The 21,960-nt window shown below is 38.5% G+C and overlaps 2 protein-coding genes across 2 annotated transcripts in view; one reads left to right on the plus strand and one right to left on the minus strand.

The window, feature by feature from the left end:
* Positions 1-353: 353 nt before the first annotated feature.
* The window catches only part of cfap58 (cilia and flagella associated protein 58), a 221,839-nt gene continuing 200,232 nt past the window's right edge, over positions 354-21,960 (plus strand). Inside the window, exon 1 of the mRNA XM_081360925.1 lies at positions 354-529. The gene's annotated coding sequence lies outside the window, so the exon portion shown is untranslated. The remainder of the gene's footprint in view (positions 530-21,960) is intronic.
* The window catches only part of neurl1aa (neuralized E3 ubiquitin protein ligase 1Aa), a 46,231-nt gene continuing 28,338 nt past the window's right edge, over positions 4,068-21,960 (minus strand). Inside the window, exons 4-6 of the mRNA XM_081361329.1 lie at positions 13,153-13,848; positions 6,460-6,609; positions 4,068-6,162 (exon numbers count right to left, since the gene is read on the minus strand). Coding sequence (XP_081217455.1) covers positions 5,921-6,162; positions 6,460-6,609; positions 13,153-13,848 — 1,088 coding nt within the window. The 3' untranslated portion in view covers positions 4,068-5,920. The remainder of the gene's footprint in view (positions 6,163-6,459; positions 6,610-13,152; positions 13,849-21,960) is intronic.

The raw sequence follows: 21,960 nt of genomic DNA on the forward strand, positions 1-21,960 counted from the left end.
GAAAACGCGTTGAACCTGTAATAGACGTAAAACCCCATTGTTTTTCGCGTGTGACGTAACAGATCATTGACATTTTGTAGACCTTATGTAGCTCCGCCCCTTTTCTGCGCTGCGCTCGTTGTCTTTTGACTTCCGGTCCGTATTTCCACAGCGATCTTGCGTATTTATGAATGAACGGCTCGTTTTAAAATCTTCCCGGTCTACTGACATTTGTTAAGATATCTGCTTTAAACATTACAATGCTCGTGATAACTTTCATTAACTTTACATTAAGTAAATTCACTTCAAAAGCTAATTACTCCTGGACAGCAATGCCATAGAGATATACAGAGCGACCGCTAAAACGGAAGTTCAGAGACAATATTCTAAAGATGGCGGCGCCCTCGTTTCTCTCGCGCATAAGGTCTATTGGGCGGGAAGAAAATGTAATACCGTACCGTCAACGCTATCAAACGGAGTATAGGCCTATCTATCAACAAACAAAACTACTCTGATATTCTGCAGATATTGGCTCGAGGCCGAGGGTACAGTAAGTAATTGATGAGAGAATTTTCATTTCAGGTGATATTTCAGCATAAGTATACATATTTTACCAAGTAGGCTATACGATTTTAACATGAAAACGAAGCCTTTGATGTGTATGAAACTGATGTGCCACAATAGAAGGACTGTAGGCACATATGCAGATTTTGATAAAAAAATGCCAGTTGTGTTTTTAGGCATTGTACTGGACCATATAGAGTAATATTTGAAGATATGTGAAATTTTTTAATTATTTCTTATTGTTTGTAAACGCTGTCATAACCGTCACAGGAAGGATAATAGGTTTGATGAGGGAAATAAAGCATGATACACGTATTTTTGTCCGTTAGGGGGCAGCCTTAAGCAGGCTTAACCATCTTGTCAAATGACTAAATCCAGATGGAAATGAGTGTGTTAACTGTGGGTCTCAGAAACATGTAGCCTACCGTTAACCATGAGGGGAGATCTTCATCCTCCTCTCAACTTTAGAGAAAATCATCAAAGAAACCTTTCATCCTTCCTCAGCACACCTCTGATCTCAGGCATATCAAGTAGACCTACTCCTGTTACAATCCACCTTTAACGTCTGATTCAGGGTCAGGTTGCCATCATGGTTCATACGGTATATTTTCAGACTTTGATTCCTGGTCAGATTTTATGAGTTAGTGATCACTTTAAAGGAAGTCCAGTTGACTTGACATTGTTTTATATTATAGAAGTGTAAAATTATATGCACTTGAAGATCAATTGATCAAGACTGTCAGAAAAAATGTACTATATTTGAACATGTATTTGAACAAAGAGGGCACAGAATAGACACCACTCGCTGAAATGCATCTGCAAAGTTTATCGACAGTCATCTTTGACTCAGACAAAACAAATTTTCATAAACTGATCACAGACATTAGGAAGAAAATAAAATAAAAAATCAGACATGGGTTTGAGTCAAAAATCGAATGCCACAGTAAGCCGAGCCATTTCTTGTGACTAAATCACTACTGACCTCATCGACTATGAATTAATGATTCATTTAACACAGCCCTTGAATGAACCCTGGGAAAGGGGAATCTAACATTTTTTGATTCATTATTAGTTTGGTCCCACTGTTCACCAATGGGTAATGAGTGAACGAAACACACTGGCCATAAATGCCGGAACAAGAAAAGCAATTCCAATATTTTTTTAAAACGTATGTAAGATAAAAAAAAAAAAAATTGTCATCAGTATTGAAAGTATATTCAGATTTGATCAGCATTATTTAAGGTTGGGGTGATAATTTATGCAATCCCTGATCCCATTTCTGGTTACTTCACAAAACATCAAACTTTATTTTTCTGAAACAAACATAAAAATTGGGCAATGTGCGAATATGGCTGTTTTCATTATTTCTAGCTTTGATTTAACAAATAATTCTAAAAGAGGAAAGCTATTTACCACAGATTCTGCAACAGACATCAGATTCAACACATCATACTCTAAATAAAGTACATTACAGGGTCGACAACAATCAAAAGCAAATCCAACAGTGGCGCGTCAGTAAGGACTGTGTGTCCCTCTGTAGGTCCTCAGAAAAACAAGGTGGGAGTAGCGATTTCATACAAGCATTAAATGATAGAAATGCGGTGTAAGATTAGTACACTTATTCAAACAGGATTAGCTTCATTTTGTCCAAATATCAACATAAAGATGATGTCCAAAAAAAAAAAATTACAATCAAATTTGATAAAGTGACAAACACAAATATTGCCCTTATATTAACACCCTAAACTGTGCAAAAGACATCATTAGATAAAAAAAAAATTGGGGGGAATATTGATGATCTTATAAAGTGACTGAAATTGACAGAAAAAGTGCCAGAAAAACTTTGCTAAAGTTTTCCAAAAATCTTAAATCAGAAATATTAGGCCTTCAGGACATTTTCAGAACTGGATCATTAAATTTCACCATAAATAGACAAAATACATAGCCAATGAAATCATAAAACCTGATATCAAAGGAAGTGTACATAATCTTTAGTTTATCCTGCTCCCAACATAAAGTTGGTTCTGATTGTTTACTGCTAAGCCCCTGATTTATGTACTGTTCAGTATAGCATGAATACAAGAAAGCCAGCACAAAATTCAAGAAATACATTGCTCTATAAACCACAGAGGATTGACAAGCAAACTGTACAATCATAAACTTCGGTCCAATAATTCGAAATAGAGAAAAATAAAATAATAAAAACAAAGCGCTATAGAAACACCTCAGATACAGCTATTGTAATAGGTTCCTCTAATTAACATAAATTAACATTCAAAAGTGAATCACCACTTCAAACGATAGAGTAAAACTCTTAAGAGAATATCCTGCCGAGAGCGACAGGGTATTTTCTCGACACGGTGTTAGCATTGCCTGTAGGAGAGCTGGCTAATACTAATAGCAGCATGGATTTAAGCGCCAGCCGTCACGATCGCTTTACACAAGCTAACTGGCTAGTTATGAACAATATTAACCTGCAGTCAATCACTGATATTTCTCTTGAGCTGCTTTAACATCCATACGTACACACAAATGCACATTATCGAGTCCTCTTTTGCTTATTTGCCATGAATTGCAAAATGTGATCTGGAGATCTAAAAAAGGCTGTTCCAGCATTTAATGTGGATGATGGGATAAGTGACGTTCATAGGAGATCTAGAACCAAAAATTGAAACTGCTGATGGAATATGACATACTAACCTTACCAATCTTATAAAACATGGTCATGCCACATTTCTAAATTGTTCAAGATCATTAACTCTTTCCCCGCCATTGACGGAATTTTCCGTCATTTATTATGAGACAAAGCTTCCCCGTCATAGCCTGACTACGAACTTCCGCTCAATTTCAGTTCGCTTCTGTACTCAGTCTGAGATAGCGACCTTTCTCCCCGTTTTCCTCCGGCCTCAAAACAGCCGGCCAATCAACGAACAGAGGGCGGGCTGAGAGCCGTGACGTAGACGCTGATTGTACCGTGGATGCGTAGATTTACTTCACATAATCTGCAAAAGTCGTTCACAGCCATGTTCACTCCGGTATTTCGCTCGATGGTTTTGTTTTCGCATCATACATGTGTTTACAGTGGAAGTTAGATGCGGCTGAGCATGCGCATAACACACGTCATAACCAAACGTTATGTGATTGGCTTTCGGGTAACCAATGATTTTAAACTTCAGACAAGCGATTTAATTCAATTATGCCCTTCCAGACTATGTCTACGAAGCAAAGCGAAGTAGCAGAGATTGGTATTACCAGGCTATCCCCGTCACTCTCTCCGCCATTTATGAGACGACGCTTCCCCGCCATTGACGGAATTTTCCGTCATTTATGAGACAGTGCTTCCCTTGCCATTGAAAAAAGCATTGCTTATGCACGTTGTAGTCTTTGAAAAAACGTGATTTTCTCAGCTTTTTGTTCAAAATGTTGCTTTTTTTAATGACACTTACCCACAACTCAAGCGTTGATAAAAAAAAAGAATGCATGAAGCTAGAAAACGTTTTTTTTTTTCTTCTTTTCTTTCTTTTGATATATTGCATATTCAGATACTCATCCAACAAAACATTCTGGGGGCCATGAAATTTTTGTGAAAATGATCAAAAACGCTGTCGGGGAAAGAGTTGAGAAGTTTTGCATAAAGAAAATAAGCCTATTATAAGACAATTAATATTTTTTGCATATTTCACCCCGATTTTCATGACAATTGGGGTGAAATATGCCACGGACATTTTCTTGACATGTTTCGTGACATTCATTTAAGCGGCTCTTCAGATATCAAGATATATCAGGTTCAAAGTGAGATAAAATTCACCTCTCTGTGACAACCTTAGATGTCCTCCTGTTTCCAAGAACATACCCACTCAACTATATCTTAAAGCAGCAGGACTTTCTATAAATTGATTATCCTTCAGTAACCTCAATAAGGTTTTCAGACAAAGTTTGTAAAGGTCCAAATGAGAAGTTTGCTGTCAAATTTTACTTTTAACATGAAAAGCCTTGGATGGCGAATCTTGATAATATCTTTGACCCTGCTTTTGTCTTTCTCAGCACCAGCAGGGACACTAAGCCAATCAATTTGTTATTTCATCAGTGGCCTGCGCTCACTATTATCCCCATACACACCATTTCTGGCCTACAGAAACTCTACTGTGGGGGGCTGGGAGAAATCTGGATTAACTGTGCAAATCAAATATCCTCTGACCACAAATGACTCTTTCATTGGTTAATGCCTGAAGGCTGTTTTCATTCTTTCTAGATTTTGCTCTCCATGGCAACATTGCAATTGCTTGAGCAGAAAACCCAAAGCTTGCGTGTTCGGATCGACAGTCGAGAACAAGTTCACAGTAAATCAAGGTTTGATTAGGCCAACATGTTTTAGGGTCGTGAAGTGAGGTGCTCTATTTAAACCGCACTTCTCTGTGGCAATCACATTTCCCAGCACCGTTAGATGAATTAAAATATCCAATATTAGTCTTCTTTTGTCCAGAAATGAGTTGTTATATAACAATCTGCCACATGACTCATTGGTTAATCATTCCTGTGTATTGTTATAACAAATGATTTCTCTTTAATTCCACCAACGTCCTGCTTGTTGAACACACGCATAAGCAAAATTATAGCAGACCGGTTAGCTGATTTTACCTGCTACCTACCAAAGCTTCAGATTACATTACAAAACACATGATCAAATGCTCATCAATGCACAAAGACCTCCAGATCAACTCACTTTAGAGCACATAATAAGGACAAGCTGTCGGTTACACAACTAGCATGAAATGTGAGGTATGAAAAAAAGCACTGTACCTTTATATCTGTATTCCTATCTCTGTCTCAGCCCAGCACAGACAAAAATTGTGAAACACTGAGACATTTTTGTATGAATTTCATCAGTGAAAGTGCCTTAGCTGGTCTGACTAGCTCTGAGGACAGCAGAAAAAAAATAAGAGACTGTAACACTCGATTGAATATGATTCCAGCTTTTAAGGATGCTATGAATAAGATTACTGCAGTCTGTTATGGCTCACCGAGAGTAAAAGAAATGCGAGATGTGCATCCTTGAATATCTCCTGTATCACCTGAAATGTCCTGAATTTGATGAGAAACTGCCCATGATTTTTGTCTTACATCAGTTGAAAAGCCAGCAGCATTACTGGTAACCATAGCAATAGAGACTTGAGCATGAAATACAAAAGACCTTTGCGAATGGATGCCTGAGCCTTGAAGGTTCGAGGGTTCAAAAGTCATCGCCGTGGGAAAGGAGACCCATGCAGTGCCAGAGAAAGTCCCTGAACTGTGACACCAACCCTTTCTTGAAACAGAGATCTATTAGAGATCCTTAATGGCCCTTATGTGACTTGGGTTTGGGGGGTATGGGCCCCCCCTAAGTGCTCCGGTAGGTCTTTATGATGTCTTTGATAGCTCTCCTACAGATAGGACAGCTAGCGTTGGCCATTTTTTTGAGGCGGAGGCCACAGGTGTAGCAGAGACACATGTGTCCGCAGGCGTAGATGACGGTGTCCACTGTGTTTTCATAGCAGATAGAGCACTCGTCCGGCCATGAGCCTGAGGCAGATGGGAAAGTGGGTGATTTGGGGAGACTGACGGGCGAGTTGGGTGTCGTTCCTGTGACAGAGAAAGACATGAAAAGAATGGATTACCATTTATACATTTTTAATTGTAGTAGTTGCTCCAGGTAATTAGTTCACATCAAGCCAAAAAAGGATGCAACTGTGTCATAAAAGTGGTCATATGAATATATGTATGAGTATAATCAATGTCTTCTGAAGCTATAAGAAAGTTTGTGTGAGAAACAGATCAAAATACAATGCACTTTTTTATGCCAAAAATCGTATCAGTTGATAATAAAAATGTACAAATAAATTTTTTCAGGAAATCCTGAAATATGATAAACATTCAGACCTTCAGTGGAGCTGCAGAAGGCAGCAGAACAGCCGTGTTCATTTAAGATGGGCTCAGGACTTCCACCACACAGACCTGAGGGTGAGAGGGGAGAGGCAGAGGGCGAGCCAGGGCTGGACGGGTCACGAGCATCGCCCAAGAAAGTGGAGCCTGAATATGCACATAGTAGATAAAAACAGGTGACAGACTTTTTAATATGATTCCTTTCAGTTCTACAAATAATGGATTCTGCACACAAGAACAAAATATTTCATGACAAACATTCCACACTTCCACGCTCATTAGATCTTTCCCTGAAGCCCTAATTTTCGCTATCCTGTATTGTTAAATATGACTGCAGAATGCTTTCTAACTCCCAGATATTCTGTAAACCAATTGGATCAGAGATTGAAAAATGTTGTGTGTAATATACATCACACAGTCAGTGAACATAGTTACCGCCTCAGACTGAGACACTTTTTTCTTGGTGCAACCCGTAGGAGACATTGAGCTGTAGTCTATATCATAAACTTATCAAGAAAGCTGGTATTGTAACTGTGTCTTCACAGAACAACATTGTATTTGCTGTATTTGTGGATGTTATGGGGGTGTCATTTCACTAATCTCAGTACATTGTTCTGGCTGTTGGAGCTTCAGGACGAAATCTAAATCTGACACCTTTAAAGATCATGCTGGCCTGAGATTCGTTAACAGATCCGACACTCAAGCGACCAAAAAGGGAAGCCACCTCTCTTTAGCAAGATTTTTAACTAGCAGACCTAATCTATACAGCTTGAATAGAATAGAACAACTCTCTCACTGACCGAATCATTTGGAGCAGTTATTGACTTATTCACTGAACCACAAATAAATTCAACCTATTTACTGATAGGTTGTTCATATAACAAATTATACATATTGGGTTTTGTATTAAATGGTATTTTAATATATAAAAATATGTTGATAAGGATTGTTTTAGAATATATGATTATATATGGTGTATATGACCATGCATATTTGAGGGGTGGTGGTCTGTTCTTATAGAATTATTAAAATAATTTTTAAGGAAACCATTAATTGGAATCTGAATCGGAACCAGACTTAATTTGCAACCTTTATAATGGCCATGGTAAGATTTCAGGGCCTTTTAAAGTAGAGCTGAGATTGAATTAAATTGAGCTGACCTCATTTCTAGTATGCAGGATCTTCTGATATACAGTATATATATATATATATATATATATATATATATATATATATATATATATATATATATATATATATATATATATATATATATATATATATACGTGTGTGTGCATATGAGAGGGAGAATTGGCTGAAATAAAATGCTATGCTGACCTAAAACCCATGAATATACTCTCTCTGAGGTTAGCCTATATATGCGTGTAGTGTGCATTTACTCTGGAAGAGCTCTATGACAGTATTAGAGTTAATAACATTAGGAGTCGGTGGGATTCCCCAAGGTTCTGTCTTGGGTCCGTCAGTCGTGTAAATTATACATGTGTGTTTTCTTTGCTCACATGTTTGCATATAGTATGCAAGTCCTACAGTGTGATCCTCGATTAAGATGGAGTCAGGGTGAGGGGTTATATATGAGATGGGGTCCACAGTGCCTGATCCTTTGTGAGCCTGACATGCCATTCCACCTTCCTGTCATTCCACACATAGATGCATCATAAATCCCCTTCACCAGGCCTCAGCAACTGGCCCTGGATCACAAGGGCCAGGCCTCTTCAAGAACATCTCTACTAGATTAACAGAGACACAAGTACAGCTGAGTCTCTCTAACCTCCACCCGTAGAGGGAAAGACTTCAAAAAAAGCTATTAGAGAAAGTCAGCCCTCTTTAAAGCCCTTCGCTATGTGTAAAATGAGCACTATGTGTCAACATGGCAGAAAGTCTTTTCTATATTTTGAATACCAAAGAGGTACTGACTAAACCAGCTTGCGCGGTATAAACAGTCACATCGTTCATCTGTCGAATAGTTTAGTTTATTCTTAAGTAAAGGTGTGAGCTGTGTCCTACATCAGGGGGTCTCGAACTGAAATTACTGGTGGCAGTGCACTGTATTCAGTATGTAAGTGGTTTGATTGAGAAAATGGAACAGACGTTAAAGGGGGGGTGAAATGCTCATTTTCACTCAATCTCCTGTTCATCTTGAGTACCTATAGAGTAGTATTACATCCTTCATATCTCCAAAAAGTCTTTAGTTTTATTATATTTATAAAAGAAAGATAGGCTGTACCGAGTCTTTCCGGAAAAAAACGAGCGGCTGGAGGCGGGCCGTGTGGGCGGAGCTAAAGCTGTGCTAATGCACCGAGCTAACAACACACAGACATTTGAAGCAATTTTACTCACCGCCCGGTTCCAACGCACGACCGCGAACCTTTATCATTGTGACTGCTCGACCTTTAAGCATAAGACGATCTGCAAATCCGTCGATCTGGGCTTTGTTTATAAAACAATCATCGTCGAAATGCAGGGAACAAACAGTCTTGCACAACCTCCGTTGATGCTCTGGAAAAACAAACTCCATCCACTGGTCCCTTAACGCTGGGTTCTTAGGGAATCTGTGCAGGGTTGTCTTGCCCTGGCAACCAAAAACCCACTTCTTTGGTGACATTGACTTCCCTAAAGCCGAGCATAGCGCTTTGATGGCGTACTGCTTTCGCTCTCTTGCTCTGGTCTACGGTTGCGCGCGCGCCCGCATCCTTCCGGAGAAGTGCCCTTAGGACCAGTGGTGGAGGAAGTACTTAAGTTTAGTACTTAAGTAAAAGTACAACTACCCTGCAAAATATATACTTAAGTAAAAGTAAAATTACTACATCAACATCTTACTTAAGTAAAAGTCCTAAGTACATACTTTTAAATTTACTTTAAAGTATTTTTTTTAAGTAAAAGTACACAATCAGTTGTCTCAATGTCTGGGCTGTTCAATTGTAATAATCACAAACAATTTCTATTGTGTACTGGAAAGGGTTGTTGTGCAAGCTCTCTGCATTACTGACACACTGTAAAAATCTGGTTATTTACTTATTACTCATTAAATAATAATTAAGCTAAGCCAATTATGACATACAATTTATTTTATTTTTACTATACTATTTACGTTAATACAAAACCACAGTGTATGGGGCACTGAAACGCGAAACCAACGTGATTACATCTTTAGACTAAAAAGACAAGCTAATGACACTTACAACCAAGCATATCACACGGGTAAAATTGGTTTGATATTCGCATATACTTTCGCGCTATATATATATATGTTTGCAAATTCTAAAAATGTCATGATATTCACGAAAAACAACTGTCATAGTGCAAAATTGTTCACAATCGAATCAAACCAAGATATAGTTTTGCCTGCATGCTTACTTGTGAATGTCAACTAAATACCCAATGTTGAATGGTAAAGAAGCTAGGGGCCGTATAAAAAGTTTGAACATTTTTTCATCGAGTCAAAACAAACAGCTATTTTAGCCAACTACGAATGTACAGATATAGCAGTAGTTTGCTCATCTCCAAAAATTGTAACGTACTAGCAAGCTATCGTCCCTGCTGTGCTAATAACCAGCTAATGAAGTTGCCCTGTTAGGGTACCACTAACTTACGTCAAACAAATATTATACTGGTGTGATATTTTTGTTATGTTGACATCCGTTTTTCTATAACAGTCATAGCACCATGTCATAGCAAGTTTGTAACTTAAATATTAATAACTAGCATTGCATGTCTTTACCTCTATATGTTTCTTCAAATTTGAAGGGGAGTTTTTAAACGCCAACAGTTCTTTGCGTTGAGGTAGGCACTTGACACATTGAAAACGCCAGGAGTCATTCTTTGAACCTTTAAATTCAAATAACTTGCTTAAATAAGGCCAGGGATGTCTCTCAGAATCAGAGCTGCAGGGCACAGGCTCAAGCTCAGACGACGTTGTTGGCTCTTCGTCCATGTTTGATATTTGGTGTCCACCGTGTCCTTTTCTTCGATTTACATCAGTTCCGCTTGTGTTGTTTCAAAACGCGCGCTGAGCGCGTGAGTTCTTTGACCAATCAGATCTCCGATCTGTTTCAACGTGCATTGGCCAGCAACGCCAAAACGTCAGTCGACCAAAATTTTTTTATGCAAGATTCGGAAGGATGTAACGACACGCATTTTAATAATGTAGTGGAGTACAAAGTACAGATAATTGCTGAAAAATCTACTTGAGTAAAAGTATAAGTATGCATTATTTTTTTTACTTAAGTAAAGTATAAATACGTAAAAATTTACTTAAGTACAGTAACGAAGTACAAATACTTCGTTACATTCCACCACTGCTTAGGACCCGTATAAGGAAATTCCGCCCCATCTGACGTCACACATGCCCGTACTCGGAAAAAAATTTCCGAAACTTGTGACAAACCGGAAGGAGCATTTTTGGAACAGAAATACTCTTTCAAACGTACAATTTAATTTTTGAAACTTTGTCCATGTTTAGCATGGGAATCCAACTCTTTAACAGTGTAAAAAACTCAGTATGCATGAAATAGCATTTCACCCCCCCCTTTAATTAAATGTCACTTTTAGTCAGGTTCACACATTCACACTGAGGTACATTTCTACCATTCAAAATTTGGGGATATATGTATCATGCGTTAAGTGATCAATTAGCTAGCAGACACACCTTGATAAACCAGATAAACTGTGGATGGAGAGAGTCAAGAAGGAAAAGTGTTTGTATTGTGTCTATTATAGACGTGTTTGTGCATTTCATTTTTTGGCACTACATTTAATTACTGTGCTTGCAGGGCAGTGAGATTTAACAGACAATAACCTGTATGCATACTAACAGTCACTATTCACATGCTGGGTTCCTTGGTCTTCCTTGGATTTATTTGCATTCTGAATTGTGTGGTCTTAAAAATATATAAACGTATCTTTACTACACGGCTCTCTTGTATACTTGATTCTTCTTGATCAATCATAACATTAAGCATAGTTTTACAATAACCGTTGTCTATGGCAACACAGGGGTTGCTACTTTCATATCTCTAGTATCCTGCCACTGGCTTTTTTTTATTTTATTTTTATTACAGTCACTAAGTATTTTGTTAATCAAAATGATGATCTACTTGCAGATTACTAATGCTTGTAATGTCTTTATTTACACAGAACCAAATTCTAAAACCTAAGCTGACATAAAACTAGGCCATTCTTTTGCAGCATTGCAAGCTCTGGTATTTCTTTCAGATTTCCTCATATTTCACGTCTTTTATTCTATATTCCCGCTGCCGTTACTGTTGAATAAGCACAATGAGAGCACAACTAAATTGTTATTACAATGACGTTTTGAACCTTGGATCTTGAAAGAACAAAAACATTATGCTAAGAGGGGAAATCGTAATGCGAAATGGAGAGAAGAGATGTAAACGAGAGAAATGTTCTCAAATGAATGCTCTCAAATGAAGTGTGAATCGCCCACTCTCCTCTTCACTTTCTCATTTCCTTTCCTTCGCCGCATGCTAATGAGATGGGGTGAGTGCGTGTGTGCAGCGTGAGGAGGGAGGGCAATGTGCTTCCAGCGACACAGACATCTTGGAAATTGCAGACAAAGCTAACGCAGGTCACACTCCTCCCACTCATTCTCCTGTAATACGTCCTGTCTTTAGCTGTGCATATACAGTACTTTGTTTAGTTCAAACTTTACTAGGAGTGTGTCATTCACAGGTGTGTGGGTGAGACCTGGAGCACTGTCTGGTGTTCTGAAAGGTTACTTGAGTGCTTCTGAATTGATTCAAATGAAATGAAATTTTAATTAATCTGTCAGACCTAGCAACAGCACAGTTTTGTAAAGTTTAACTTTAATTGTATATATTGAGGTGTTTTAAGGAATTAAAAAGCATAGGTTTAATAAGATGAGATGCATGAGAAAAATCCTTACATTTCAGTGTGAAACTGCATCACAACCCTATTTTATTTAGGACAAAATATGTAACTATAAATAAAAGGACAGGACTTGATGTCATATTACATAAAGCAAGAATTGATTTGTGAAAAGTGGCATTCCACACCTGAATGTGAGTTTGCAGTCGCATTTTAAACACATTTTAAGCGCCAATTTGGACTAAATGGGTAATTCTTTTGAAATGTTCATGTCAAAGCTGAAAACTGAAATCATACCAGTTTGTTTTGTGTAGGAATGCATGATATAAAAATTTTGGCTGATACCGATAACCGATAATTCTTTATATTTGAACGTCGGTAACCGATATATTGGCTGATAAATCTAAATCAGTGTGCATCTGCAGTGTCTCAGCTGAAGGAAATAATCCATTATTTATCGCCTTTAATATATCAGCCAAATTTTCTCAATGAGACGATAATGATAATATTAAATATGAACATATATCGGCCTATACCGATATGGTAGCCGATATATCGTGCATCCCTAGTTTTGTGGAAGTCGGACTAGTGGTCTCAAACTCAATTCCTGGATGGCCAAAGCTCTGCACAGTTTAGCTCCAACCAGCTCCAACTTACACCTGCAAGGAAGTTTCTAGTAATCCTGAAGACTTGATTAGCTGGATCAGGTGTGTTTGATTAGGGTTGGAGCAAAACTGTGCAGAGCTGTGGCCCTCCAGGAATTGAGTTTGAGATCACTCGACTAAGACATCTAGATAATGCAATGCATTGTAATATCATGCTTACCTAGAATCCTCAGCTGTGTGACAGCACCATGCAGTCCAAAGAACATCCAGAGTGGTCGTGAGTTGTCCACACACACCTGCATGCCCACATTGGTGCCATTATGACTCAGAATTACTTCCCCTTCCTGTGTGACCAGGAAGCCGAGTATATCGCCACTCTGCAAAGCACTAGGCACCCTGCACACCGCCCAGAACTCCTTACGGTCTACCAGCGCTTCAGGATTGTAAGGAAGGTCACTCGGGCGAAGCACTGCGGGGTCACATGATGTCACACCGTATGAAAGAGACCCAAAACGAGCAGGGCTGGACTTAATGACTTTGATGAAGATGGTTTCGCCAATTCGCAGCGGGCGATCCGTGAAGACCAGCGTGCGTTCTTCACGGTTGTGTTCGGATCGTGCCACGGTCTGTTCGTTAAGGGTTCTGATGTGGGCACCTCGAAGCTGGTGGAAACGTAGGTCACATTCCAAGGTGTGAGGAAGCAGTGTTGACTGCTGGGAGTTCATGGAGTTTTGAGGAATGGGACAGGCAACGGGAGCGGGAGGGAGTCGAAGCCTGGCATCGTCTTGTTGCAGGTTAAGGTCACATAGACTGACGGACAGGCGGGATGTGTCTACTTCATGTCGTAAAGAGGTGGATCCACGTACTGTGGTGAAGGATCGTGGGCGGAGAAGGTCTGGAGGGACGACTTCACTGTCTGTGGGACAGAGGTGAGATGCACAGATTAGCTAATTGTTTTATATAGTATTGCCTTTTGTAATGGTTAAACCTAGATAATTGACAAACATTAGCCAATTAATCAGCTTGGACGATATCACCGTCTATCACTGCGAGCCTTAGTGCTCAATTCCGATTTATTGCTCAGATCAGATTTTTTTGTAAATGTGACCAATATCAGATTCTATAAAAAGACGGAAGTAAACATGGAAGACATTAAATTAATCGATTACGTAATACGATTTAGTAATATTTTGATCTGTCGCCAAAGCTAGCGAATTTAAGCGCAGGCAATATAAAAAACAAACAAAGAGGAGGAGGCGAAAAAAGAGCATTTTTGGTTACACTTTACAATAAGGTTTCATTAGTAAACATTATTTAACTATATTAGATAACAAACTAATAATGAACTACACTTCTACAGCATTTATTCATCTTTGTTAATATTAATTTCAGCCCTTACCAATACATTATTAAAGTTGTATTTGTTAACATTAAGTAAATGCACTGTGAACTAACATGAACAACTGTATTTTTATTAACTCAGGGATTAAAGTTCTCCGTCGCTACGACGGATTTCCGTTAATTGCAGCAAGTCCATGACGGATTTCCGTCATTGCGGGTTCCAGTCTGTCCTTAAAGTCTTAAATTCACTTTTCATAATTTTAAGGCCGTAAATAGGCTTTCATTTCTCAAATAGTGTAATAAATATCTTAATTTTAGTTTGAATAGGTCTTAAATTAAGGAAAGACGAGGTGTATTCACCCTGCTGAGGGGGATGTGATCAAAGCCTGGAGTGGAGCAAAAGCACGTTCCTCTCTCCACTCTAAGCACTCTGTAATCACTTCGCTCGAAGTCCACTCCGGGTTTTCAATTACCGCTCACGGAAAGTGCATGTCAGGCTACAGCTGAGCGCTGAGGTAGAACTATATTTCAGTGACACACTTATAATGCAGGTAGAGCTGGGCGATATCGATATAAAAAATATATCGATATATTTTTTAAATGTGATATGGAATTAGACCATATCACATCGATATAGTTCAAATTTGCGCTGTCATCCTTGCTCCCCGCGCCTCCGCTCCTCCTTTTCCACACTGCGTGCGTGTTTAGAGCATGTTATGTTAAGAGAGGCGAATCATGACTACTTCAGAAAACCCAGCACAATAGGAACTACCAGGCAGGCAGTGACATAAGTGTACGCTGAAATAAAGTTTTTCACCTCAGAAAAACGGACTTTCTTGTCCTGTCAGTCGTTATCCTGTTCTCGTAGCGCACACTCAATTGCACGCGCAAATTCAGCGGCGCGCGCTGTATTGCTTCACTGATCAAGTGCAAAAGAAACTACGAGCATGCAACGCCGTTACGTTGTAAATTACACGAAATAAAAGTAATGCAGGTATGATTCTCATTCTATTCACCATTTCCATGTTTCATTAACAGTTATTGTTAATATTGTGTATTCACCATGGTAACTGTCGTTTCCATATAACCCCAAAATGCCACTATTTTTCTTTGTGTTATTTTTATATATTTTTAAATGACTGTAGTGGCTCATACCAACATTGTATTAACAAAAACTAGTTTGGGACTGCTATTTAATAGCTTTAGCCTAGGCCTAATGTTTACAGTGCTATGCATAAGTTTAGACACCCATACTACAGTTGACTAAAAAGAGGAATAAAAAATCATCTTTTGGAAACTGAACTTAATGCCTTAATTTGAAAAATTAGGAAAAATCCAACCTTAAAGGACACCAATTTTCTTTGTGAATAAATAATGTATCGTAAATAAATAAATGTTCTTCCTTAAAATACAGGGTGCATAAGTTTGGACACCCCTATGTTAAATTCCCATAGAGGCAGGCAGATTTTTAATTTTAAAGGCCAGTTACTTCATGTATCCAGGATACTATGCATCCTGATAAAGTTCCCTTGGCCTTTGGAATTAAAATAGCCCCACATCATCACATAGCCTTCACCATAGATTGGCATGGTTGTATTTCAGTTAGCCTAATAGCTAGTTTGATTTGCATTGAGAGATGATCTCATGGAAAGTATCTCTAGGTATGGTGAAGGCTATGTGATGATGTGGGGCTATTTTAATTCCAAAAGCCAAGGGAACTTTATCAGGATTCATAGTATCCTAAAAAAAAACTAAAAAAAATACTTAAAAATAAAAATCTGCCTGCCTCTATGGGAATTTAACATAGGGGTGTCCAAACTTATGCACCCTGTATTTTAAGGAAGAACATTTATTTATTTACGATACATTATTCATTCACAAAGAAAATTGGTGTCCTTAAAGGTTGGATTTTTCCTAATTTTTTTAATTAAGGCATTAAAGGTATAGCGGAGGATCTTTTTACTTCCGGGTGGATACCCTATACTATTGGTCCTCCTAATTGTCAATCATTCTGGTGAATCAATCAAACTTTTCAAAAAGTGGAGAGGGCGGGACTTATCTAAAATTCGGAAAGATCCTCCGCTATACCTTTAAGTTCAGTTTCCAAAAGATGATTTTTTATTCCTCTTTTTAGTCAACTTTAGCATGGGTGTCTAAACTTATGCATAGCACTGTATTTATTAGTACTAGTCTTTACTATTAGTCATATTCTTACAATTTATGTTAAGTAAAGGGGAAAAGTAACTTAGGCCTACCTACTTGTGTGTTAACAAATTTTGTGTAAACGTGTTATAATTTGCATATATATATATATATATATATATGTATAGCTTTTAAAATACGCCTACTGGCAATATTAAAGCGGTTTAAAACGTCTCCCCTTAAAACGCTATTGGTCTCGACTATTTAAAAAGTTAAAGCAATATGACTTGGCCTAAAAAAAAAATTTCAGTCAGAAGAATTTTTTTCACTTTAATCCCTGTTAACTAATGTTAACAAAGATGAACAAATACAGTAATAAATGTATTGCTCATGGTTAGTCCATGTTAGTTAATAGATTAACTAATGTTGACAAATGAAACCTTTTTTAGAGAGTTTTATGAGTAAACATTTATGATATGATCCCTCATGTTTTGCTTGTACTGTATATAGAGCTGTCATTGAGTTCTGACACATCACTGTCCTTCCACTGACTACCTTTTGCAATCTTGATAACGTCAGGTATGTAAAATCTTTGAAGTGACTCCCATGAGCACAGAATTGTGACGGATGTTGCTCTAGTCTAGAGTGACGAAAAAGTGGCATGCATTCTGATATGACTGTTCATATACTGAGGTCGCATTGCAAAACATCTGACCTGTAACTGCAAGTTTATTGTTGTTCATCTTTACTTAAGTTTTTTTTTTTTTTTTTTTTACATTTTAATTAAGATTGTTAACTACATTTAAATAATTTAAGACTTATTGGGGCCCCTCTTGCTGTTTGCCGAGGCCCCCTAGGGGCCCACAACCTCTAGCGTGAGAAGCAAGCTTGAGTTTTGGATGGTTTTCAGGCAATTGTCAACTGGGAGAACATCTGGACAACCAGCTGAACACCAGCTTGACCAGACTATTGCCAAAAAAATGCATGCTACAAAGACTAGTAATACAACAAGCATAAAAAATAATTCAAAAATCTAACTTGAGTCCTAGTTACTGTTCACATCTCTGGACAGATAGTGTACAAAAAGCTACAGTTGTTTCCAAAATGGCTACCAAGGAGTGTCTCTTTACATTCTTTACCATTTATACCGGTTACTTAACCGGCTACCAGGAATAGAACTTTATAGTAATGTTATAGTAGGCTAGCATAGTACAGCAATCACAACATACCCTCTGCTCCTCACCCAACTGCCTAAAATAGCAAGAAATATGAATGAAATGCTGCGCTAGCAACATGCAATGCGTACACCAGATTTAATTCCCCATTCCTAGTAGCCTAAAATAGCATATTACAGTAGTTTAGAGGTAGGCTAGCTAAGCTTATCATAGCTCAGCACTCAAACAAGCTGAAGACTGTCGTGCCTCCTTTTGTAACAGATAGCCCCGCTGGAGTGTGCTCTGTATTTAGACCTCATCTGTGCAATCGAAGACAGTCAGACCCCAGACAAAAATATTAGCGCTAAAATTGGCTGCCGGTGCTAATTAGCTCATTAAAATTAGCCCTTTCTCCATAACATTGATAACTCTTTTTTAAGAGAGGGAGAACATTGTTTAACCTACTCAGTGAAATGTATTTCAAATGTAAATCAGCATCAGAAATTTGCTTTTTCATTACAAAGCAAAAATATTTTTAGGAGGAGGCCATTTTTTCCCCATAGGCATATAACAATATTTGACATATTTTACAAACATAGAGATGGTTAAACAGAGAAGGAAGCGACTTGAAGATGAAAAGAAGGTGGAGGTCAAGAAGTGTGATAGAGGGAGATAAAAGGAAAGTGAGAGAGGGCCTCTCTCTCCTTCTGCCTATATTCCTCTTCCTGTGTCCGACTTTATATATCGACATTGACCCACAGATAGCTCCAGTCTCAGATAAACCCTGTTAGAAACATTTGCAGTGTGTGCGTGCGTGTGTGTGTGTGTGTGTGTGTGTGTGTCTCAGCAAACAAAAGTGAAAGAGACAGATCAAGAAAAAATGATTCGTCAACCGCCCTATATAGCTTTATAAGGATGTAACTCATTTTCATCAGGATGAAAGATGGAGAGTGGTTGACTTAGAGATTAATCCCTAATATGCAAGGCTACTGTACAAACAGAATGAAGCCATTTTTGTTTCTATGTTTCACAATAAAAGTCAACAAAGCCTTATTAATATGACTTGGGGGATAAAAACGGATTACAATATCATGAAAGCATTGAAATGCTTGTGTAGTACAGATAGGGTAAGTAAAGACTTGTGTTCCTTTTCTTGTGTTGGTTATAGGGTTCATTGTCCTTTCATGTTAGAATGTTAACACATAGGTCGTTTTTTTTTGTAAAGTATTAGGCCTGCCTCCATTTTCTGATCTTCCTACTAACAATATCTGACTTGGATATTCATGGAAATAAGTATTCTGTTTAGCAGCTATCCCATTTAGCAGCGATAATCCCATAATCGGCTCTCAAATGACTCTCAGATATTACATCACTCTAAGATAAATGAATCTGAGTACGTAGTCTTTGATTTGCTCACAGAAAATCTGCCTATAGCCTATGCTTTTAAATTCATTGAACTGCTGCATGAGGTGTCCCAACGTATGACTTAATTTTCCTTATTGATCCTTTAAAGACATTTTTCTAGGAGCTTCAAAGTGTCTTGGATAGAAACAAGTGTGGTAGTCTGAGCTAATTAGTGAAATATTAAACACTCCAAAGGAGAGCATGGGGAAGGCCCAGGGGCACTAACTTTATCACAACCACAAATTTATTAAAGTCATTTATGGGAAAGAAGGAAAAAAAATCTCTGGAGATAATAAAGACATCATTAAAATGAGAGCTTCCTTGCCTCCATTGAGTAATAGTACAATTTACCAAATAACTAAAATGAAAATGATTTACTCGCCTCTATGTTGATCCAGTTTTATGATTCCTTTCTCCAGTAGAGATGTGTTTTTGAAAAATGTTAGAGCTGCTCTTTCTCATTTAGCAAAAGTTTATGGTAATCAAAAAGCCCTCTGCCGTAGCTCTCAAATCTTATTCTTGATTGCACATGTTCAAACTTGCCACATAAAGGATTTGGCATAATGACTGATAAACCACTTTTATGGTGCTTTCTTTATCCACCAGGAAGCCTAAGGAAGCCTTTTTTCTAAAAAAATAACAACTTTTTTTTTTTTTTTTCATTGGGGTTTGGGGTGATTATATGATGGCAGAATTTCATTTCTGGATGAACTAACACCTAAATGCATGGTTAAAATCCCCATGCATCTAAACCCACCCAGTTGGATTGGGCAGAGAACGGGATAATGACATCACCGCAGGGGGTCTGGCTGGAGTGTGTCTCAGATCAGGTTCATTAGAGTAAAGCCATGCTGTAAACAGGATTCATGCAGGCTTCAGTGGCCAACCTCCCTAGTACTAACACAAACCTAAAATCTAGTTTGAATAGACAGGACGCTTCTCTCTGGACAAATCAATTAAGAGGAAAATGGAAGTGGACAGGAATACATAATGAGCAAAAATTTTATTGAATGCTTCTGGGTGGGTGTTACCCAGCTATTCTTACTGTATGTTGTTCATCCCTGTCTCTCTCTCTCGCCATCTCATCCCTGTCTCTTCATGTTCCTATCTTTTTCCGCCCCCCGCCCCCCCCCCATAGCTTTTCTCAATCTAAGTGGGATTATACAGTATTATAATCAGCTCTGTCTCAGGATTCTGACTGAAAACAGATGTGCAAAATAGACAAACAGAAAGGCAGTGATCGTATCAGTTTTACAGTGACAAAGGCTAGATTCACACAGTCAGTGTTTGGGATTGATAATCATATTTACTAACATGCCACTTGAATTGTCTTGCTCACAGTAGCGGTTTGAATACTGTCTGGATTAATGATTAACTAAAGTCAAGCCCCTTTAAGGTTTTGTAGTTTGTTTAATTAGCTTTAATATTGTAGGACTACCAACATTTAGATGGCGTGAAATTAGTGTAAATGCTATCTAGTGGCATGTTTAATGCAGGTGAGTTGTAAGTTGTTTTCAAGTTTTTAATATATTTAATTTTAATATTTAATATTCATTTGATCATGGAATGTTTTCAGTTTGTTTGACTATGAGCATCATGGCTAGCCTGGCAAGCCAGACCTACATCAAGATGTTAGGTCTGGAAACTCACCATAGTCACGCCTCAATCCGAGGGGCAGGATAAACGGCTGTCTTTCAAATTCCCTCTGCACGCAATAGGACAGCGCTTCAACCAACCAGAGCGTTTTCCCAACAGCGGAGCTAGTTGATAGATTCAACTTTTGCCATATCTGGCCGGCAAAACGACGAACACATCTTCCTTTTTTTAAGAATGACTTAAGTGCCGTTCTTTGCTCTTTTCTCAAAGAAAAACTTAACTCCAAGTCCTCCAGAGTCGCGGCCAAAGCCGATTCGAAAGACCGTTGTTCTCCATCAGCAGCCGCCATTCTTTGTTTTCAAGTAGCAGCAGCAGCCAGGTAACCGTCGCAACTCTGTCGTGTATGTTAAGCCCGCCCCCGCCTACTCTATACACAACGTGATTGGCCTGACCCAATCTGGGTTTTTGCAGCGAGAAGGTTTATTGAGAGTTGCTAGACTACCCTGGCTGCGAAATACATTTTGCTGCTGCTAGGGTGCGTCTAGATTTCTAGGCTACATCATGGCAGCTTGCAGAAGCACATAGCATGGTCTATAGGATGCTGAGTTCTTGACTCTAGCTGTCAATATGGTTTTTATATAGCTGAAACACAAATTGTTTTGGACATCTGACAAAATTGGCTTAAATCTGTCTGCTCTGAACATTCATCAACACTCTCCAAAAGGATGCGTCAGACGCCTGAAGGTTTGTCTACAGTTTCCATGTGATATTCTCCATTTTAGCGAACAAGTGAGTGCTAATTACTGAATGAACTTGCTGAGCCACTCCAAGGGAGTAGACATCAACTCCAGGGTTTGTGCATGCTCTGACTGGGAAGCTTGAAGGAAAGGGAATGGAAAAAGCGAGGGAGGGGCAAAGACAAGAGAGCGTTCGTGCCAAGATGTCTATGACCGGTGGCAGCTGTTGCCCCTCTAATTATGCCCCTGCACCTGCTTGGCTGCCAATCGCCACATTTCCTTTGTCTCATTGGCAGCTTTCACACAAACCTATTCTGCAATTTGACTGGCTGAGACCAGCTTGTAATCTCTTTGAAAATATAAATCTCTCTAGATAAAAAAAAAAAAAAACGAATCCAGGCTTGCACATTATTGTGGTACTTCAGCGATGGGACGCAGCTGCGCTGACAAAAAGCAAATACCCATTTTGATTGTCCTTTTTTTATCTAAGGTACTTTTTTTTTTTTTTAGCACCAGGCTCCAGCACCTGTTGGGCTAAACACAAAAAAGCAGTGGAAAATTAGCAGATGAGGCTTTTGATAAACAAAAGCAGCTCTTGGTTCAGTCAGAAAGATCCTGGGCGGGAATGAAATAGCCAAAAATGGAAGTGCACGT

Source organism: Scardinius erythrophthalmus (assembly GCF_964197995.2).
Source record: "Scardinius erythrophthalmus genome assembly, chromosome: 3".
Lineage (NCBI taxonomy): Eukaryota > Metazoa > Chordata > Actinopteri > Cypriniformes > Leuciscidae > Scardinius > Scardinius erythrophthalmus.